Source organism: Heptranchias perlo, chromosome 3 (genome assembly GCF_035084215.1).
Source record: "Heptranchias perlo isolate sHepPer1 chromosome 3, sHepPer1.hap1, whole genome shotgun sequence".
NCBI classification, from domain to species: Eukaryota; Metazoa; Chordata; class Chondrichthyes; order Hexanchiformes; family Hexanchidae; genus Heptranchias; species Heptranchias perlo.
The window spans coordinates 122,066,710-122,088,994 of record NC_090327.1 but is presented as its reverse complement, the minus strand read 5'-3'; the positions used below and the strand labels follow the sequence as shown (position 1 = coordinate 122,088,994).

General features: G+C 55.6%; 2 protein-coding genes across 3 annotated transcripts in view; one reads left to right on the top strand and one right to left on the bottom strand.

Moving 5' to 3' along the window:
- Positions 1–11,578, bottom strand: part of LOC137320195 (vacuolar protein sorting-associated protein 8 homolog) — a 168,534-nt gene extending 156,956 nt beyond the window's left edge. For both annotated transcript variants that reach the window (XM_067981913.1, XM_067981914.1), the window contains exon 1: positions 11,496–11,578. In XM_067981913.1, the coding sequence (XP_067838014.1) occupies positions 11,496–11,561 (66 nt within the window). In that variant the 5' untranslated portion in view covers positions 11,562–11,578. The remainder of the gene's footprint in view (positions 1–11,495) is intronic.
- Positions 11,579–11,654: 76 nt separating this feature from the next.
- Positions 11,655–22,285, top strand: part of LOC137320194 (thioredoxin domain-containing protein 3 homolog) — an 85,168-nt gene continuing 74,537 nt past the window's right edge. Inside the window, exons 1-3 of the mRNA XM_067981912.1 lie at positions 11,655–11,705; positions 20,528–20,592; positions 20,673–20,730. Coding sequence (XP_067838013.1) covers positions 20,560–20,592; positions 20,673–20,730 — 91 coding nt within the window. The 5' untranslated portion in view covers positions 11,655–11,705; positions 20,528–20,559. The remainder of the gene's footprint in view (positions 11,706–20,527; positions 20,593–20,672; positions 20,731–22,285) is intronic.

Here is a 22,285-nt window from a genome sequence, read left to right as displayed (position 1 = left end):
CACCCCCCACCACACACCCTCCCCCCCCTCCCCCCCACCACAATCCCCCCCCCCACACCCCCCTCCACAAACCCCCCCCACCCACCCCCACCACCACAATCCCCCCCCCCCATCCCCCCACCACTCACCCCCCCCCCCCCACCTCCCCACCCACCACCCCCCACCCACCTCCCCCCACCCACACACCCCCTCCCCCCCCCCAACCCCCTCCTCATCCCCCCCCCCACCCCCTCAATCTCCCCCACCCACAATCCCCCCCATCCCCCCACCCCACACCTCTATCCCCCCCCCCCATACCCACTCCTCTATCCCCCCCCCCCATACCCCACCTCTATCCCCCCCCCAATACCCACTCCTCTTTCCCCCCCATACCCACTCCCTTCCCACCCACAATACCCCCCCCTCCCCCCTCTACCCCCCCCACCACTCCACCTCCCCCCCCCAATACCCACTCCTCTATCCCCCCCCCCCAATACCCACTCCTCTATCCCCCCCCCAAATACCCCACACCTCATCCCCCCCCCCCAATACCCACTCCTCAATCCCCCCCCCCAAATACCCACCCTCTATCCCCCCCCCCATACCCCCATCGTCTTCCCCCCCCCCCATACCCCACTCGTCTTTCCCCCCCCCCATACCCACTCGTCTTTCCCCCCCCCCATACCCACTCGTCTTTCCCCCCCCCATACCCACTCGTCTTCCCCCCCCCCATACCCACTCGTCTTCCCCCCCCCCATACCCACTCGTCTTTTCCCCCCCCCCCATACCCACGTCCTCTTTTCCCCCCCCCCCCCATACCCACTCCTCTTTCCCCCCCCATACCCACTCCTCTTTCCCCCCCCCATACCCACTCCTCTTTCCCCCCCCCATACCCACTCCTCTCCCCCCACCCCCATACCCACTCCTCTCCCCCCCCCGCCCAGACCCACTCCTCTCCCCACCCCCCCAGACCCACTCCTCTCCCCCCCCCCCCCCCCCCGAGACCCACTTCCCTCCCCCCCCAGACCCACTCCTCTCCCCCCGCCCCCCATACCCACTCCTCTCCCCCCCCCCCCCCCCATACCCACTCCTCTCCCCCCCCCCCCCCATACCCACTCCTCTCCCCCCCCCCCCCCATACCCACTCCTCTCCCCCCCCCCCCCCCCCATACCCGCTCCTCTCCCCCCCCCCCCCCATACCCGCTCCTCTCCCCCCCCCCCCAACCCACCTCCTCTCCCCCCCCCCCCCAACCCACTCCTCTCCCCCCCCCCATACCCTCTCCTCTCCCCCCCCCCAATATCCACTCCTCTATCCCCACCCCAAATACCCACTCCTCTATCCCCCCCCCCACAAATACCCACTCCTCTTTCCCCCCCCCCCAAATACCCACTCCTCTATCCCCCCCCAAATACCCACTCCTCTATCCCCCCCCAAATACCCACTCCTCTATCCCCCCCCCAAATACCCACTCCTCTATCCCCCCCCAAATACCCACTCCTCTATCCCCCCCCCAAATACCCACTCCTCTATCCCCCCCCCCCAAATACCCACTCCTCTTTCCCACCCCCCTCAAAAATACCCACTCCTCTTTCCCCCCCCCCATACCCACTCCTCTTTCCCCCCCCCCAAATACCCACTCCTCTTTCCCCCCCCCCACCAAATACACACTCCTCTTTCCTCCCCCCCACAAATACCCACTCCTCTATCCCCCCCCAAATACCCACTCCTCTTCCCCCCCCCCCAAATACCCACTCCTCTTTCCCCCCCACAAATACCCACTCCTCTTTCCCCCCCCCCAAATACCCACTCCTCTATCCCCCCCCAAATACCCACTCATCTTTCCCCCTCCCACAAATACCCACTCCTCTTTCCCCCCACCACCAAATACACACTCCTCTTTCCTCCCCCCCACAAATACCCACTCCTCTATCCCCCCCCAAATACCCACTTCCTCTATCCCCCCCCAAATACCCACTCCTCTTTCCCCCCCCCCAAATACCCACTCCTCTTTCCCCCCACAAATACCCACTCCTCTTTCCCCCCCCCCAAATACCCACTCCTCTATCCCCCCCCAAATACCCACTCATCTTTCCCCCTCCCACAAATACCCACTCCTCTTTCCCCGCCCCCAAATACCCACTCCTCTATCCCCCCCCCCCAAATACCCACTCCTCCATCCCCCCCCCAAATACCCACTCCTCTATCCCCCCCCCAAATACCCACTCCTCTATCCCCCCCCCAAATACCCACTCCTCTTTCCCCCCCCCAAAAATACCCACTCCTCTTTCCCCCCCCCAAATACCCACTCCTCTATCCCCCCCCCCATACCCACTCGTCTTCCCCCCCCCCCATACCCACTCGTCTTTCCCCCCCCCCATACCCACTCGTCTTTCCCCCCCCCATACCCACTCGTCTTCCCCCCCCCATACCCACTCGGCTTTTCCCCCCCCCCATACCCACTCCTCTTTTCCCCCCCCCCATACCCACTCCTCTTTCCCCCCCCATACCCACTCCTCTTTACCCCCCCCATACCCACTCCTCTTTTCCCCCCCCCCATACCACTCCTCTCCCCCCACCCCCATACCCACTCCTCTCCCCCCCCCGCCCAGACCCACTCCTCTCCCCCCCCCCCCAGACCCACTCCTCTCCCCACCCCCCCAGACCCACTCCTCTCCCCCCCCCCCCCCCCCGAGACCCACTTCCCTCCCCCCCCAGACCCACTCCTCTCCCCCCGCCCCCCATACCCACTCCTCTCCCCCCCCCCCCATACCCACTCCTCTCCCCCCCCCCCCCCCCCATACCCACTCCTCTCCCCCCCCCCCCCATACCCACTCCTCTCCCCCCCCCCCCCCCCCATACCCACTCCTCTCCCCCCCCCCCCCATACCCGCTCCTCTCCCCCCCCCCCCCCAACCCACTCCTCTCCCCCCCCCCCAACCCACTCCTCTCCCCCCCCCCCATACCCACTTCCTCTCCCCCCCCAATATCCACTCCTCTCGCCCCCCCATACCCACTCCTCTCCCCACCCCCCATACCCACTCCTCTCCCACCCCCCCCATACCCACTCCTCTTCCCCCCCACCCCCATACCCACTCCTCTTTCCCCCCCCCCCCCATACCCACTCCTCTTTCCCCCCCCCATACCCACTCCTCTTTCCCCCCCCATACCCACTCCTCTCTCCCCCCCCCCCCCATACCCACTCCTCTCTCCCCCCCCCCATACCCACTCCTCTCTCTCTCTCTCTCTTCTTCCCCCCCATACCCACTCCTCTCTCTCTCTCTTTCTCTCTTTCCCCCCCCCATACCCACTCCTCTCTCTCTCTCTTTCTCTCTTTCCCCCCCCCATACCCACTCCCCTCTCTCTCTCTTCTTCCCCCCCCCCCCATACCCACTCCTCTCTCTCTCTCTTCTTCCCCCCCATACCCACTCCTCTCTCTCTTCTTCCCCCCCCCCATACCCACTCCTCTCTCTCTTCTTCCCCCCCCCCCATACCCACTCCTCTCTCTCTTCTCTTCCCCCCCCCCATACCCACTCCTCTCTCTCTCTCTTCTTCCCCCCCCCATACCCACTCCTCTCTCCTTCTTCCCCCCCCCCATACCCACTCCTCTCTCTCTCTCCCCCCCCCATACCCACTCCTCTCTCTCCCCCCCCCCCCCCATACCCACTCCTCTCTCTCTCCCCCCCCCCATACCCACTTCCTCTCTCTCTCCCCCCCCCCCATACCCACTCCTCTCTCTCTCTCCCCCCCCCCCATACCCACTCCTCTCTCTCTCTCCCCCCCCCCCCCATACCCACTCCTCTCTCTCTCTCTCTCCCCCCCCCCATACCCACTTCTCTCTCTCTCTCCCCCCCCCCCCCATACCCACTTCTCTCTCTCTCTCTCTTCCCCCCCCCACATACCCACTCCTCTCTCTTCTCTCTCATCTTGCCCCCCCCCATACCCACTCCTCTCTCTCCCCCCCCCGCCATACCCACTCCTCTCTCTCCCCCCCCCCCCCCATACCCACTCCTCTCTCTCCCCCCACCCCCATACCCACTCCTCTCTCTCCCCCCCCCCCCCCCATACCCACTCCTCTCTCTCCCCCCACCCCCATACCCACTCCTCTCTCTCTCCCCTCCCCCCCCCCCATACCCACTCCTCTCTCTCTCCCCCCCCCCCCATACCCACTCCTCTCTCCTCCCCCCCCCCCCATACCCACTCCTCTCTCTCTCTCTCTTTTCCCCCCCCATACCCACTCCTCTCTCTCTTCCCCCCCCCATACCCACTCCTCTCTCTCTCTCTCTCTTCTTCCCCCCCCCCCATACCCACTCCTCTCTCTCTCTCTCTCTTCTTCCCCCCCATACCCACTCCTCTCTCTCTCTCTCTCTCTCTCTCCCCGCCCCCCATATCCACTCCTCTCTCTCTCTTCCCCCCCCCCCATACCCACTCCTCTCTCTCTCTCTCTCTCTCTCTCTCCCCCCCATACCCACTCCTCTCTCTCTCTCTCTCTCTCTCTTTCCCCCCCCCATACCCACTCCTCTCTCTCTCTCTCTCTCTTTCTTTCCCCCCCCCCCATACCCACTCCTCTCTCTCTCTCTCTCTCTTCTTCCCCCCATACTCACTCCTCTCTCTCTCTCTCTCTTCTTCCCCCCCCGACCCACTCCTCTCTCTCCCCCCCATACCCACTCCTCTCTCTCTCTCTCTCTCTCTCTTTCCCCCCCCATACCCACTCCTCTCTCTCTCTCTCTCTCTCTCTCTTTCTTTCCCCCCCCCCCCCCCATACCCACTCCTCTCTCTCTTCTTCCCCCCCATACTCACTCCTCTCTCTCTCTCTCTCTTCTTCCCCCCCCGACCCACTCCTCTCTCTCTCTCTCTTCTTCCCCCCCATACTCACTCCTCTCTCTCTCTCTCTCTTTCCCCCCCCCCCATACCCACTCCTCTCTCTCTTTCCCCCCCCCCCATACCCACTCCTCTCTCTCTCTCTCTCTCTCTTCTTCCCCCCCCGACCCACTCCTCTCTCTCTCTTCCCCCCATACCCACTCCTCTCTCTCTCTTCTTCCCCCCCATACCCACTCCTCTCTCTCTCTCTCTCTCTTCTTCCCCCCCCGACCCACTCCTCTCTCTTCTTCCCCCCCCTACCCACTCCTCTCTCTCTCTCTTCCCCCCCCCATACCCACTCCTCTCTCTCTTTCCCCCCCCCCCATACCCACTCCTCTCTCTCTCTCTCTCTCTCTCTTTTCCCCCCATACCCACACCTCTCTCTCTCTTTCCCCGCCCCCCCATGCCCACTCCTCTCTCTCTCTCTCTCTTTCCCCCCCCCATACCCACTCCTCTCTCTCTCTCTCTCTCTCTCTCTCCCCCCATACCCACTCCTCTCTCTCTCTCTCTCTCACTCTTTCCCCGCCCCCCCATACCCACTCCTCTCTCTCTCTTTCTCTTTCTCTTTCCCCTCCCCATACCCACTCCTCTCTCTCCCTCTCTCTCCTCTTCCCCCCCCATACCCACTCCTCTCTCTCTCTCTCTCTCTCTCTTCTCCCCCCCCCCATACCCACTCTTCTCCTCCCACCCCCCCCCCATACCCACTCCTCTCCCCCCCCCCCCAAATACCCACTCCTCTTCCCCCCCCCCCCCAAATACCCACTCCTCTTCCCCCCCCCCCCCAAATACCCACTCCTCTTTCCCCCCCCCAAATACCCACTCCTCTTCCCCCCCCCCAAATACCCACTCCTCTTCCCCCCCCCAAATACCCACTCCTCTTCCCCCCCCCCAAATACCCACTCCTCTTCCCCCCCCCCCCAAATACCCACTCCTCTTCCCCCCCCCCCAAATACCCACTCCTCTTCCCCCCCCCCCAAATACCCACTCCTCTTCCCCCCCCCCCAAATACCCACTCCTCTTCCCCCCCCCAAATACCCACTCCTCTTCCCCCCCCCAAATACCCACTCCTCTTCCCCCCCCCCCAAATACCCACTCCTCTTCCCCCCCCCCCCAAATACCCACTCCTCTTCCCCCCCCCCAAATACCCACTCCTCTTCCCCCCCCCCAAATACCCACTCCTCTTCCCCCCCCCCAAATACCCACTCCTCTTCCCCCCCCCCCAAATACCCACTCCTCTTCCCCCCCATACCCACTCCTCTTTCCCCCCCCATACCCACTCCTCTTTCCCCCCCCCATAACCACTGCTCTTTCCCCCCCCCCCATACCCACTCCTCTTTCCCCCCCCCATACCCACTCCTCTTTTCCCCCCCCCATATCCACTCCACATTCCCCCACCCCCCATACCCACTCCTCTCTCTCTCTTCTCTTCCCCCCCCCACCATACCCACTCCTCTTTTTCCCCCCCCATACCCACACCCACTCCTCTCTCTCACTCTTCTCCCCCCCCCCCATACCCACTCCTCTTTCCCCCCCCATACCCACTCCTCTTTCCCCCCCCCCCAAATACCCACTCCTCTTTCCCCCCCACAAATACCCACTCCTCTTCCCCCCCCCACAAATACCCACTCCTCTTTCCCCCCCCCACAAATACCCACTCCTCTTTCCCCCCCCACAAATACCCACTCCTCTTTCCCCCCCCACAAATACCCACTCCTCTTTTCCCCCCCCCACAAATACCCACTCCTCTTTCCCCCCCCCACAAATACCCACTCCTCTTTCCCCCCCCCACAAATACCCACTCCTCTTTCCCCCCCCCACAAATACCCACTCCTCTTTCCCCCCCCCACAAATACCCACTCCTCTTTCCCCCCCCCACAAATACCCACTCCTCTTTCCCCCCCCAAATACCCACTCCTCTTTCCCCCCCCCACATATACCCACTCCTCTTTCCCCCCCACAAATACCCACTCCTCTTTCCCCCCCCACACAAATACCCACTCCTCTTTCGCCCCCCCCCACAAATACCCACTCCTCTTTCCCCCCCCCACAAATACCCACTCCTCTTTCCCCCCCCCACAAATACCCACTCCTCTTCCCCCCCCCCACAAATACCCACTCCTCTTTCCCCCCCCCAAATACCCACTCCTCTTTCCCCCCCCCATACCCACTCCTCTTCCCCCCATACCAACTCTCTTTCCCCCACCCCCCCATACCCACTCCTCTCTCCCCCACCCCCCCATACCCACTCCTCTCTCTCTCTTCTCTCCCCCCCCCCATACCCACACCTCTCTCTCTCTTCTCTCCCCCCCCCATACCCACTCCTCTTTCCCCCCCCCAAACCCACTCCTCTTTCCCCCCCCCATACCCACTTCCTCTTTCCCCCCCCCATACCCACTCCTCTTTCCCCCCCCCAATACCCACTCCTCTTTCCCCCCCCATACCCACTCCTCTTTCCCCCCCCCATACCCACTCCTCTTTCCCCCCCCCATACCCACTCCTCTTTCCCCCCCCATACCCACTCCTCTTTCCCCCCCCCATACCCACTCCTCTTTCCCCCCCCCCATACCCACTCCTCTTTCCCCACCCCCCATACCCACTCCTCTCTCTCTCTTCTCTCCCCACCCCACCATACCCACTCCTCTTTCCCCCCCCCCCATACCCACTCCTCTCTCTCTCTTCTCTCCCCCCCCCCATACCCACTCCTCTTTCCCCCCCCCCATACCCACTCCTCTCTCTCTCTTCTCTCCCCCCCCCCATACCCACTCCTCTTTCCCCCCCCCCATACCCACTCCTCTTTCCCCGCCCCCATATCCACTCCTCTTTTCCCCCCCCCCATACCCACTCCTCTTCCCCACCCCCCATACCCACTCCTCTTTCCCCCCCCCCCATACCCACTCCTCTTTTCCGCCCCCATACCCACTCCTCTTTTCCCCCCCCCCCCATACCCACTCCTCTTTTCCACCCCCCATACCCACTCCTCTTTCCCCCCCCCATACCCACTCCTCTTTTCCCCCCCCATACCCACTCCTCTTTCCCCCCCCCCCATACCCACTCCTCTTTTCCACCCCCCCATACCCACTCCTCTTTCCCCCCCCATACCCACTACTCTTTCCCCCCCCCATACCCACTCCTCTTTTTCCCTCCCCTACCCACTCCTCTTTCCCCCCCCCCATACCCACTACTCTTTCCCCCCCCCATACCCACTCATCTTCCCCCCCCCCCTTAACCACTCCTCTTTCCCCCCCCAAGTACCCACTCCTCTTTCCTCCCCCCCCCAAATACCCACTCCTCAATCCCCCCCCCCCAAATACCCACTCCTCAATCCCCCCCCCAAATACCCACTCCTCTTTCCCCCCCCCCCACAAATACCCACTCCTCTTTCCCCCCCCCCACAAATACCCACTCCTCTTTCCCCCCCCCCCACAAATACCCACTCCTCTTTCCCCCCCCCACAAATACCCACTCCTCTTTCCCCCCCCCCCACAAATACCCACTCCTCTTCCCCCCCCCCAAATACCCACTCCTCTTCCCCCCCCCCCAAATACCCACTCCTCTTCCCCCCCCCCAAATACCCACTCCTCTTCCCCCCCCCCCAAATACCCACTCCTCTTTCCCCCCCCCATACCCACTCCTCTTTCCCCCCCCCATACCCACTCCTCTTTCCCCCCCCCCCAAATACCCACTCCTCTTTCCCCCCCCCCCAAATACCCACTCCTCTTTCCCCCCCCCCCAAATACACACTCCTCTTTCCCCCCCCCCCAAATACACACTCCTCTTTCCTCCCCCCCCCCAAATACCCACTCCTCTATCCCCCCCCGAATACCACTCCTCTTTCCCCCCCCCCACAAATACCCACTCCTCTTTCCCCCCCCAAATACCCACTCCTCTATCCCCCCCCCAAATACCCACTCCTCTTTCCCCCCCCCACAAATACCCACTCCTCAATCCCCCCCCCAAATACCCACTCCTCAATCCCCCCCCAAATACCCACTCCTCTTTCCACCCCCCACAAATACCCACTCCTCTTTCCCCCCCCCCCAAATACCCACTCCTCTTTCTCCCCACCCCAAATACCCACTCCTCTATCCCCCCCCAAATACCCACTCCTCTTTCCCCCCCCCACAAATACCCACTCCTCTTTCCCCCCCCCCCAAATACCCACTCCTCTATCCCCCCCCCCAAATACCCACTCCTCTATCCCCCCCCCCCCAAATACCCACTCCTCTATCCCCCCCCCAAATACCCACTCCTCTATCCCCCCCCCAAATACCCACTCCTCTATCCCCCCCCCAAATACCCACTCCTCTTTCCCCCACCCCCCCATACCCACTCCTCTCTCTCTCTTCTCTCCCCCCCCCCACCATACCCACTCCTCTTTCCCCCCCCCATACCCACTCCTCTTTCTCTCTTCTCTCCCCCCGCCATACCCACTCCTCTTTCCCCCCCCCCATACCCACTCCTCTTTCCCCCCCCCCATACCCACTCCTCTTTCCCCCCCCATACCCACTCCTCTTTCCCCCCCCCCCCATACCCACTCCTCTTTCCCCCCCCCCCATACCCACTCCTCTTTCCCCCCCCCCCCATACCCACTCCTCTTTCCCCCCCCCCCCATACCCACTCCTCTTTCCCCCCCCCCCATACCCACTCCTCTTTCCCCCCCCCATACCCACTCCTCTTTCCCCCCCCCATACCCACTCCTCTTTCCCCCCCCCATACCCACTCGTCTTCCCCCCCCCCACCATACCCACTCGTCTTTCCCCCCCCCCCCATACCCACTCGTCTTTCCCCCCCCCATACCCACTCCTCTTCCCCCCCCCCCATACCCACTCGTCTTTTCCCCCCCCACAAATACCCACTCCTCTTTCCCCCCCCCCCAAATACCCACTCCTCTTTCTCCCCACCCCAAATACCCACTCCTCTATCCCCCCCCAAATACCCACTCCTCTATCCCCCCCCCACAAATACCCACTCCTCTTTCCCCCCCCCCCAAATACCCACTCCTCTATCCCCCCCCCCAAATACCCACTCCTCTATCCCCCCCCCCCCAAATACCCACTCCTCTATCCCCCCCCCCAAATACCCACTCCTCTATCCCCCCCCCAAATACCCACTCCTCTTTCCCCCACCCCCCCATACCCACTCCTCTCTCTCTCTTCTCTCCCCCCCCCCACCATACCCACTCCTCTTTCCCCCCCCCCATACCCACTCCTCTTTCTCTCTTCTCTCCCCCCGCCATACCCACTCCTCTTTTCCCCCCCCCCATACCCACTCCTCTTTTCCCCCCCCCCATACCCACTCCTCTTTCCCCCCCCCAAATACCCACTCCTCTTTCCCCCACCCCCCCATACCCACTCCTCTCTCTCTCTTCTCTCCCCCCCCCCACCATACCCACTCCTCTTTCCCCCCCCCCCATACCCACTCCTCTTTCTCTCTTCTCTCCCCCCGCCATACCCACTCCTCTTTCCCCCCCCCCATACCCACTCCTCTTTTCCCCCCCCCCATACCCACTCCTCTTTCCCCCCCCCATACCCACTCCTCTTTCCCCCCCCCCCCATACCCACTCCTCTTTCCCCCCCCCCATACCCACTCCTCTTTCCCCCCCCCCCATACCCACTCCTCTTTCCCCCCCCCCCATACCCACTCCTCTTTCCCCCCCCCCATACCCACTCCTCTTTCCCCCCCCCCATACCCACTCCTCTTTCCCCCCCCCCCATACCCACTCCTCTTTCCCCCCCCCATACCCACTCCTCTTTCCCCCCCCCATACCCACTCGTCTTTCCCCCCCCCCCCATACCCACTCGTCTTTCCCCCCCCCCATACCCACTCGTCTTTCCCCCCCCCATACCCACTCCTCTTTCCCCCCCCCCATACCCACTCGTCTTTTCCCCCCCCCCCATACCCACTCCTCTTTCCCCCCCCCCAAATCCCCACTCCTCTTTCCCCCCCCCAAATACCCACTCCTCTTCCCCCCCCCCAAATACCCACTCCTCTTTCCCCCCCCCAAAAAATACCCACTCCTCTTTCCCCCCCCCCCAAATACCCACTCCTCTTTCCCCCCCCCCCAAATACCCACTCCTCTTTCCCCCCCCCCCAAATACCCACTCCTCTTTCCCCCCCCCCCCAAATACCCACTCCTCTTTCCCCCCCCCCCAAATACCCACTCCTCTTTCCCCCCCCCCCCAAATACCCACTCCTCTTTCCCCCCCCCCAAATACCCACTCCTCTTTCCCCCCCCCCCAAATACCCACTCCTCTTTCCCCCCCCCAAATACCCACTCCTCTTTCCCCCCCCCCCAAATACCCACTCTTCTTTCCCCCCCCCCCAAATACCCACTCTTCTTTCCCCCCCCCCCAAATACCCACTCTTCTTCCCCCCCCCCCCCAAATACCCACTCTTCTTCCCCCCCCCCCAAATACCCACTCCTCTTTCCCCCCCCCCCCCCCCAAATACCCACTCCTCTTTCCCCCCCCCCCCCAAATACCCACTCCTCTTTCCCCCCCCAAATACCCACTCCTCTTTCCCCCCCCCCAAATACCCACTCCTCTTTCCCCCCCCCCAAATACCCACTCCTCTTTCCCCCCCCCCAAATACCCACTCCTCTTTCCCCCCATACCCACACCCACTCCTCTTCTCCCCCCCATACCCACTCCTCTCTCACACCTCTTCAGCCTCGGGTAAGTCAATCGTGGACAGCGCGCACCGACTCAAACCCTGGCTCCCGGACATCCCGCGCTCGCTCCTGCCACCGCGATCAACCGGATGCTGTCATGTGACCCGAGCAGCGGTGTCACGTGAGCCGCTTTTTAAAGGCCGGGCTCGAGCGGGACGGTTTGAAAGAGCGCACGGTGCTCGGGGACTCGTCCAGATCAGGTCTGGTCAGCGCTCGGGGGGACTCGTGCAGATCAGGTCCGGTCAGCGCTCGGGGGGACTCGGCCGGATCAGAACAGATCAGATCAGGTCTGGTCAGCGCTCGGGGGGACTCGGCCGGATCAGAACAGATCAGATCAGGTCCGGTCAGCGCTCGGGGGGACTCGGCCGGATCAGGTCCGGTCAGCGCTCGGGGGGACTCGGCCGGATCAGGTCCGGTCAGCGCTCGGGGGGACTCGGCCGGATCAGGTCCGGTCAGCGCTCGGGGGGACTCGGCCGGAGCAGGTCCGGTCAGCGCTCGGGGGGACTCGGCCAGATCAGGTCCGGTCAGCGCTCGGGGGGACTCGGCCGGATCAGGTCCGGTTAGCGCAAAAGACAAGGCTGAAGCGTTTGCAACCATCTTCAGCCAGAAGTGCCGAGTGGATGATTCATCTCTGCCTCCTCCCGATTTCCCCACCATCACGGAAGCCAGTCTTCAGCCAAATCGATTCACTCCACGTGATATCAAGAAACGGCTGAGTGCACTGGATACAGCAAAGGCTATGGGCCCGACCACATCTCAGCTGTGGTGCTGAAGACTTGTGCTCCAGAACTAGCCACGCCTCTAGCCAAGCTGTTCCAGTACAGCTACAACACTGGCGTCTACCCGACAATGTGGAAAATTGCCCGGGTATGTCCTGTCCACAAAAAGCAGGACAAATCCAATCCAGCCAATTACCGCCCCATCAGTCTACTCTCAATCATCAGCAAAGTGATGGAAGGTGTATTCGACACTGCTGTCAAGCGGCACTTACCCACCAATAACCTGCTCACCGTTGCTCAGTTTGGGTTCCGCCAAGACCACTCTGTTCCGAACCTCATTACATCCTTGGTCCAAAGATGGACAAAAGAGCTGAATTCCAGAGGTGAGGGGAGAGTGACTGCCCTTGACATCAAGGCAGCATTTGACTGAGTGTGGCATCAGGGAGCCCTAGTAAAATTGAAGTCAATGGGAATCAGGGGGAAAACTCTCCAGTGGCTGGAGTCATACCTAGCACAAAGGAAGATGGTAGTGGTTGTTGGTGGCCAATCATCTCAGCCCCAGGACATTGCTGCAGGTGTTCCTCAAGGCAGTGTCCTAGGCCCAACCATCTTCAGCTGCTTCATCAATGACCTTCCCTCCATCATAAGGTGAGAAATGGGGATGTTCGCTGATGATTGCACAGTGTTCAGTTCCATTCGCAACCCCTCAGATAATGAACCAGTCCAAGCCCGCATGCAGCAAGACCAGGCTTGGGCTCATAAGTGGCAAGTAACATTCGCGCCAGATAAGTGCCAGGCAATGAACATCTCCAACAAGAGAGAGTCTAACCACCTCCCCATGACATTCAATGGCATTACCATCGCCGAATCCCCCACCATCAACATCCTGGGGGTCACCATTGACCAGAAACTTAACTGGAGCAGCCACATAAATACTGTGGCTACGAGAGCAGGTCAGAGGCTGGGTATTCTGCAGTGAGTGACTCACCTCCTGACTCCCCAAAGCCTTTCCACCATCTACAAGGCACAAGTCAGGAGTGTGATGGAATACCCTCCACTTGCCTGGATGAGTGCAGCTCCAACAACACTCAAGAAGCTCGACACCATCCAGGACAAAGCAGCCCACTTGATTGGCACCCCATCCACCACCCTAAACATTCACTCCCTTCATCACCGGTGCACAGTGGCTGCAGTGTGTACCATCCACAGGATGCACTGCAGCTACTCGCCAAGGCTTCTTCGACAGCACCTCCCAAACCCGCAACCTCTACCACCTAGAAGGACAAGAGCAGCAGGCACATGGGAACAACACCATCTGCACGTTCCCCTCCAAGTCACACACCATCCCGACTTGGAAATATATCACCGTTCCTCCATCGTCGCTGGGTCAAAATCCTGGAACTCCCTTCCTAACAGCACTGTGGGAGAACCTTCACCTCACGGACTGCAGCGTTTCAAGAAGGCGGCTCACCACCACCTTCTCCAGGGCAATTAGGGATGGGCAATAAATGCCGTCCTCACCAGAGACGCCCACATCCCATGAACAAATTTTTTTAAAACTCGGCCGGGGCAGGTCCGGTCAGCATTCGGGGACTCGGCCGGAGCAGGTCCAGTTAGTGCCCGGCCATCGCCCTTTTCACTCCTAATGGCGAGGAATATGTTATTATACCAGAGCTTCCCAAACATTCCAATGAGCCGGAGCACTCCAAACATCCTCACTCCCTGGGGGCCCCTTCGAACATAAAAGATAGGAGCAGGCGTAGGCCATACGGCCCCCTCGATCCTGCTCCGTCATTCAATAAGATCATGTCTGATCTTCGATCTCAACTCCACTTTCCTGCCTGATCCCCATATCCCTTGATTCCCTTAGAGTCCAAAAATCCATCGATCTCAGTCTTGAATATACTCAACGACTGAACATCCACAGCCCTCTGGGGTAGAGAATTCCAAATATTTGCAACCCTCTGAGTGAAGAAACTTTTCCTCCTCTAAATATCTTGAGACTATGACCTCTAGTTCTAGACTCTCCACCCAGGGGAAACTGCTTCTTTGCATCTACCCTGTCAAACCCTCGAATAATTTTATACATTTCAATGAGATCACCTCTCATCCTTCTAAACTCCAGAGACTATAGGCCCATTCTACTCAATCCCTCCCCATAGGACAACCCTCTCACCCTAGGAATCAATCTAGTGAACCTTCATTGCACCTCCTCTAAGGCAAGTATATCCTTCCTTGGATAAGGAGACCAAAACTGTACACAGTACTCCAGTTGTGGTCTCACCAAAGCCCTATATAATTGCAGCAAAAGCATCCTCACACTCCCAGGGACCCCCTCCAAACATCCTCATACTCCCAGGGGACCTCCACTCACATTCTCCAGGGACTCCCACCCCAGGAACTGTCTCCAAATATCCTCACACACCACTGAACATCCACACTCCGGGGACCGTCTGCAAACATCCACATGCTCTCCAGGGGACCGTGTCCAAGCATCCACCCACTCCCCTGGGACCCTCTTCAAACAGCCACACACTCCCCGTGGACTCTCTCTAAACAGCCACGCACTCCCTACATACATCCACACACTCCCCAGGAACACACTCCAAACATTCACACATTCCCCGGGGTGCCTCTCCAAACATCCATAGGTCAGCTGGAGTATTGTGTTCAATTCTGGACACCACACTTTAGGAGCTAGGAAAGAAATTAAAAAGCAGGACCTCAAAGGTAGTAATCTCAGGATTACTCCCGGTATCATGCGCTAATGAGTATAGAAATAGGAGGACAGAGCAGATGAATGCGTAGCTGGAGAGATGGTGCAGGAGGGAGGGCTTTAGATTCCTGGGGCATTGGGACCAGTTCTGGGGGAGGTGAGACCTGTACAGGCCAGACGGGTTACACGTCAACTGAGCTGGGACCAATGTCCTGGCGGGGAGTTTCACTCGTGCTGTGGGGTAGGGTTTAAACTAATTTGGCAGGGGGATGGGCACCAGGATGTAGTATTGGAAAGGAGAAACAAGGTGCACAAAGGATTGGGAGAGACACATAGCACTAGAAGAAGAAATAGTCTGTTCCCATCTAATATCGTACTAAGAGAGAATACAAGAAGGTCTAAGATAGGTTTACAGTGCATGGGTGTTAACGCTTGCAGCATAGTAAACAAGGCTGGTGAGCTGCAGGTGCAATTAGCCACATGGGAATAGGATGTGGTGATAATGGAGACCTGGCTCAAAAAAGGGCAGGATTGGGTACTAAATACTCCTGGATACAAGGTGTTCAGGAAAGATAGGGAAGGAAAGAAAGGAGATGGGGTGGTAGTATTGATTAAGGAAAATATTGCAGTGCTGGAGAGAGGATGCCCTTGAGGGGTCAAGGACAGAATCTATTTGGTTAGAGTTAAGAAACTGCCATTACACTACTGGGTGTATTCTATAGGCCACCAACTAGTGGGAAGGATATAGAGGAACAAATTTTCAGGGAAATTACAGAGAAGTGCAAGAGCCATAGAGTAGTGATAATGGGGGACTTCAACTATCCTAATATAGACTGGGATAGTAATAGTGTAAAGGGCAAAGAAGGGGAGGAATTTTTGAAGTGTGTTCAGAACTTTCTTCCAACGAGGAAGGAGGCATTGCTGGTTCTGGGGAATGAGGTGGGTCAAGTAGAGCAAGTGTCAGTGGGGGAACATTTAGGGAAGAGCGATCATAGTATCATAAGGTTTAGATTACCTATGGAAAAGGACAAAGAGCACTCTAGAGTAAAAATACTCAAATGGAGGAGGGCCAATTTCAGTGGGATGAGAATGGATCTGGCCCGGGTAAATTGGAATCAAAGATTGGCAGGCAAAACTGTAATTACAATGGGCAGACTTTAAAGAGGAGATGGTTTAGTTACAGTCTAGGTACATTCCCACAAGGAGGAAAGGTAGGGCAACTAAAGCCAGAGCTCCCTGGATGACGACACAGATGGAGAGTAAGATGAAGCAGAAAAAAGGGGCAAATGACAGATGTTAGGTTGATAACACAAGTGAGAATCAGGCTCCATATAGAAAGTTCAGAGGGGAATTGAAAAAGGAAATAAGAGGGGCAAAGAGAGAGTATGAGAAAAGACTGGCAGCTAACATAAAAGGGAATTCAAAAGTCTTCTATAGGCATATAAACAATAAATGGGTAGTAAGAGGAGAGGTGGGACTGATTAGAGACCAAAAAGGAGATCTACGCACGGAGGCTGAGGGCATGGCTGAGATACTAAGTGAGTACTTTACCAAGGAAGAAGATGCTGCCAAAGTCACAGCAACAGAAGAGGTAGTTGAGATACTGGATGGAATAAAAACTGAAAAAGAGGATGTACTAGAAAGACTAGCTGTACTTAAGGTAGATAAATCACCCAGTTCAGATGGGATGCATCCTAGGTTGCTGAGGTAAGTAAGGATGGAAATTGCAGAGGTGCTGGCCATAATCTTCCAATCATCCTTAGATACGGGGGTGGTGCCAGAGGACTGGAGAATTGCAAATGTTACACCCTTGTTCAAAAAAGTGTGTAAGGATAAACACAGCAACTACAGGCCAGTCAGTTTAACCTCAGTGTTGGGGAAACTTTTAGAAACAATAATCTGGGACAAAATTAATAGTCACTTGGACAAGTGTGGTTTAATAAAGGAAAGCCAGCACGGATTTGTTAAAGGCAAATTGTGTGTAACTAACTTGATTGAGTTTTTTGATGAGGTAACAGAGAGGGTCGGTGAGAGCAGTGTGGTTGATGTGATGTATGTGGACATCCAAAAGGTGTTTGATAAAGTGCCACATAATAGGCTTGTCATTCAAAGTTGAAGCCCATGAAATAAAAGGGGCAGTGGCAGCATGGATACAAAATTGACTAAGTGGCAGGAAACAGAGAGTAGTGGTGAATGGTTGTTTTTCAGATTGTAGGGAGGTATACTGTGGTGTTCCCTAGGGGTTGGTACTAGGACTGCTGCTTTTTTTGATATAAATGATTTGGACTTAGGTGTACAGGGCACAATTTCAAAATTTGCAGATGACACAAAACTTGGAAGTGTGGTGAACAGTGAGGAGTAGAGTGATAGACTTAAGAGGACATAGAAAGGCTGGTGGCATGGGCGGGCACGTGGCAAATGAAATGTAACGCAGAAAAGTGCGAAGTGATACATTTTGGTGGAAAGAACCAGAGGACATAGATTTAAGGTGATTGGCAAAAGAACCAAAGGTGACATGAGGAAAAACTTTTTTACACAGCAAGTGGTTATGATCTGAAATGCGTTGCCTGAAAGTGTGGTGGAAGCAGATTCAATAGTAACTTTCAAAACAGAATTGGATATATACTTGAAAAGGAAAAATTTGCAAGGCTATGGGGAAAGAGCTGGGAAGGGGGACTAATTGGGTTGCTATTTCAAAGAGCCAGCACAGGCATGATGGGCCGAATGGCCTCTTGTGCTGTAAGAGTCTATGATTCTCTGTATGACAACTACATAGACACTGAGAGACATATGGAAGAGACATGCAACAGTATCACCCTAGTGCAGCTGATGAAATTCCCGATTCTGAGTCAGAAAGTTGTGGGTTCAATTACCACTCCAGGAACTGAGCACATAAAACAAGACTGACTGAGGGGTTGCTGAATTATGGGAAGTGCTGTCCTTCAGATGAGTCATTAATCCAAGGCCCTGTCTGCCTGTTCAGGTGGTTCAGATGGATGTTAAAGATCCTGTGACACTACTCAAAAAAGAGCAGGAAGCTCTGATCTCCTGGTCAATAGTCTTTCCTCAGTCATTATCAAAGATAGATTAATGGGTTATTCATTTCAAGATCACAAAATATTTACAGATTAAAAAGGCCATTTAATCCATCCAGATAGATTCTTAAGATCACCTCATTGTAACATCCAATTGTTTTTCAAATGATTCCAGAGTTTTGGTCTCCAGTACAGTATCAGGAAGTCTATTTCATATGTTGATCACTCTGTGTGAATAAGAATTTCCTGATATCAGTCCTAAAATTACCTTTTACTAGTTGGAATCTGTGTCCCCTTGTTCTACTCCCACAATTTTATTTAAAATAACATTCCAAGCTTACCCTTCCATTCTCATAAATTTTTTTATATCCCTCTATAAAATCACCTGACAGATACTTCCTTTCTAAGCTGAAATGCCCAAGATTCTTAAGTCTTTCCTCATAAGTCAGACCCTTGACAATAGCGATTAGCCTTGTGGATCTTTTCCACACTGTCTCCAGCACTTGAACGGTTCTTTAGTTTCTTAGTGACCAGAACTGGACGAATTATTTAAGGTGCCACTATCCCTCTAACTTACATTCTGCTGTTTTGGCTATGCAGTTCGGCATTCTATTAAGAACATAAGAAATAGGAGCAGGAGTAGGCCATATGGCCCCTTGAGCCTGCTCCGCCATTCAGTAAGATCATGGCTGATCTGGGACCTCAACTCCACTTTCCTGCATGATCCCCATATCCCTTGATTCCCTTGGAGTCCAAAAATCTATCGATCTCAGTCTTGAATATACTCAACGACTGAGCAGCCACAGCCCTCCAGGGTAGAGAATTCCAAATATACACGACCCTCTGAGTGAAGAAATTCCTCCTGATCTCAGTCCTAAATGTCCGACCCCTTATCCTGAGACTATATCCCCTTGTTCTAGACTCTCCAGCCAGGGGAAATATCCTTGGCTTGTTGATTGTTGCTCTGCACTGGTATATTTAGTCTCAAATCTAAGGTCACATCACTGAAAAAAAGGAGGCAACCAGACTGCTTAAGGGAGTGACTGACAACACTGAACCCGAGTATATACCTGCATCAAACCTGAATAGCACCATTCATGGTGTAGACGTTTTTGTTGGGCATGAAGGAGCAGGAGCCTTGAGTATGGTGAATGGTTGGAGTTGCGGGGCTGGCTAGTTAGTGGTCCAAGGCTGTTGGGATGTTTGTCTGGAGTTTCCTGGCGGGTGGTGGTTCGAGACTGCTTAGTTATCGGTAGTCTAAGGCTTCAGTGGTCATCAACCATATCATCTGCTGTGGCTTGTTTCTTTAAGGTGTCTCTTTCTCTCCTCTCTTCCTGGAATGTTTCACCATATTTAGCTTTACTTTACCTCTGTCTGGTTCCTTCATGTGCTGCTGAGCTGTGTGGAGAGGTCTAGCTAGCCAACTTGCCCACTCCATTTCTGGCTCAGTTTCCTTCCTCGCTCAGGTTCTCTAAGCCATAGTACATTGATGATGGAGGGGATGGATAGTGAGTGAAGTGACAGAGATGCCAATGAAGTAAATTGCTCTGCCCTGTATAATGTTGAGCATCTCGAATGTTGAATCAGGCGATTCGTGAGTATCCAATCATGCTCCTGACTTGAACATTGTAGCTGATGGAGAGGCTTTGGGGGACTACCCTGCTCTTGTAGCCATGGTGTTGGTACGTTGGTCCAAAAAAGCATCTGTTCTGCCGTGGTTGAGGATGGGGATGTTCATTAGCTTCCTCCTCCTGTTAGTTGACTGATTGTCCACCACCATTCTGGACTGGATGTGGTAGGGCAACAGAGCTTTGCTATGATTCGCTGGTTGTGGAGCCGCTTGGCCTGCTGCTTTTGGTGTTTACCCCTGTGCAATAGCTTCACTAGGTTGGTGCCTCATTCTAAAGTATGCCAGGTGTTGCTCCTGGCACAGCCTTCTACACTTAGGGTTGCAATTACTTATTCCAATTGTTAACTGTGAATCGCTTAGCTGGGTCGTTATTCTGAAAACAGTTTTTTTATTTTGTAGATCAAAAATATCAAGCAACTCCCTGATGATTCATTACATTTATCTGGCAATAATTGAGTGATGGTCGAGGAAGGTCCCATGTTAAGTCCCATGTTAAGTCCCTGATCATCTCAGCTGGGATGGTGGTGGAGACAATGCAGCTCGCAGCCTCTGGGTTGTGAGTCCAGAACCACTAAGCTACAGTACCAAATTCCCCTCAAAGTCACCTACCATCCTGGCTTGGTCATATATCACTGTTCTTTCATTGTTGCTGGGTCAGTATCCTGGAATGCCCTACCTAACACCATTACCACAAGGACTGCAGTGGTTCAAGGAGATGGCCCACCACCACCTTCTCAGGACAACTGGGGATGGACAATAAATATGGTGTTGCCAAAATGCCTGCATCTTTAATTAATTACTCTAGTTTGGCTCTTTGTCATTTTGTAAAAATGAAAACCGCAGAAAAAATCTGGTATTTTTTTAAGGTACCCTTGAAAATTATTACAAAACTCAATAATTATCACAATAATTTAATTTACAGTGTTTTTGAAATACTTGTGTGTTTCTGATGAAATGGCTGGCAAGAAAAAGGACATTCAAATTGAGGTACGAACCAGATCGTCTAATTTAAATGAGATTTTTAAATATTGATAAATCATTAGTAATCATATTTTTGTCCCTACCAGACCCCAATACACAATGAAACAGAGTGGGACGAAATGTTTGAAGAAAAAGGCGTATCAGGTTTGATTACATTTCAACTTTGGCGCAGTTATCACCCTGAGTTACTAAATGTGATAGCCTGTATATCATTCATTTCTCTTCAATTAATTTTGCTAGCAGTGTAAGACAATAAGCTAGAAATTACTGTTGACGATATTTCTGTATGATCGCTTAAAGCTCTCATACCAAAATCCTCTCCGCTATTGTAATGCAGGTGTTAACCTGTTTATTTTAATGCCTCCTTTAAAATAATGGAAAGAACAATTTGGTACTACTGTGTGTGGTATCGTTGCAGGAATAGCATGAGCATTGAGCAGTGAGGCCTACCATTGTGTCCACCCAACCTCTCTTATCTTCCACCTGCCCTCGCCGGGAAGGCCATTGACCATCCCTTGCCCACCCTCTTAGGGTTGCCAACTCTGGTTGGAGGTATGCCTGGAGGTTTGATCAGTGACATTCTGACCATGTAATGCCTGATCACATGCCGTTTGATCATGTGTCATTTGATCACATGACTTCTACAAATGTTATTGCATTTACCATGTAAAGTTTGGGTTCCCTGACTCTCTTTGCTCGTGGTTTCGCGCCAGCAGCTGTTATGCGACAAGTTCCAAGAACCAGGAGGCCACCTATGAGCAGGCGAAGAGGGGAGACCGAGGATGGGGAAGAGAGGAAACAAAGGAACCACCATTTCCGAAACCCCCCCCCCCCATTTCCGACACTCAATCCGATTGCCGAGACTACCTCCCGATTGCCGAGAAGCCCCCCCACTGATTCCCGACTCTTCAGCTTCCTCCCAACTGCGCTACATAAGGTCGCGGCTCTCTACAGGTGATGTCACTGAACCGGAGGCTTCGCCAACAGCAGCCGGTGATGATTTAAATTGCTGAATCTCCCGGGCTGCTGGAAGCAACGCTCTGGGGAGGAACTCCCGTTCTGGGAAACTCCTGGTCATTCCAGGAGGGTTGGGAGCACTACACCCTTTGCATGTAAATGTCAGCAGGGTGGCAGAGTCAGAAAACTGCCCCATTTCCCTGCCTTCTACTGCTGATTTTGCTGACAGACAGTATAGGAGTGGTGGTAATTCTTAGGGAAGTGGCAGAAGGCTTGCTGATGCCCCTTTTGGAGGGAGAAGGCCCTGTATTGGGTACCTCTTCTTCTTCTCTGATCCCAAAACCTTACCTCAGTCCAAGTCCTAACATTAAAGTTGCTGGCACGTGTTTGAAATTCTTCTGGGTCGGGAACGGTGAACGCGGTAGCAGGCAGTGCGTCTGGAGATGTAGAGGCCCTGCCATTAATATCGGCAGGGCCCCATTTAAATGAAAGTTCCCTGAGTCCTGCCCAACACCTGGTTGGCTGGCTGGAGCAGGGATTTGGCGGCGGGAAGGGACCAGTGGGAACAGTCCCCGGCAATTAGGTTTGGGGGGTGTTCGTGGATCGGAGTGGAGGTTGGGCTAGGAAGGCCCAAGGACTCCTTGTGGGGCCTGGAGGGAGCACTCCAAGGAGTTCAAACAAAGCAAATTTCTCAAGCTTACCTTGACCTCTTCTGGCCAGTCAGCTCCTCCCACTGTGGTTC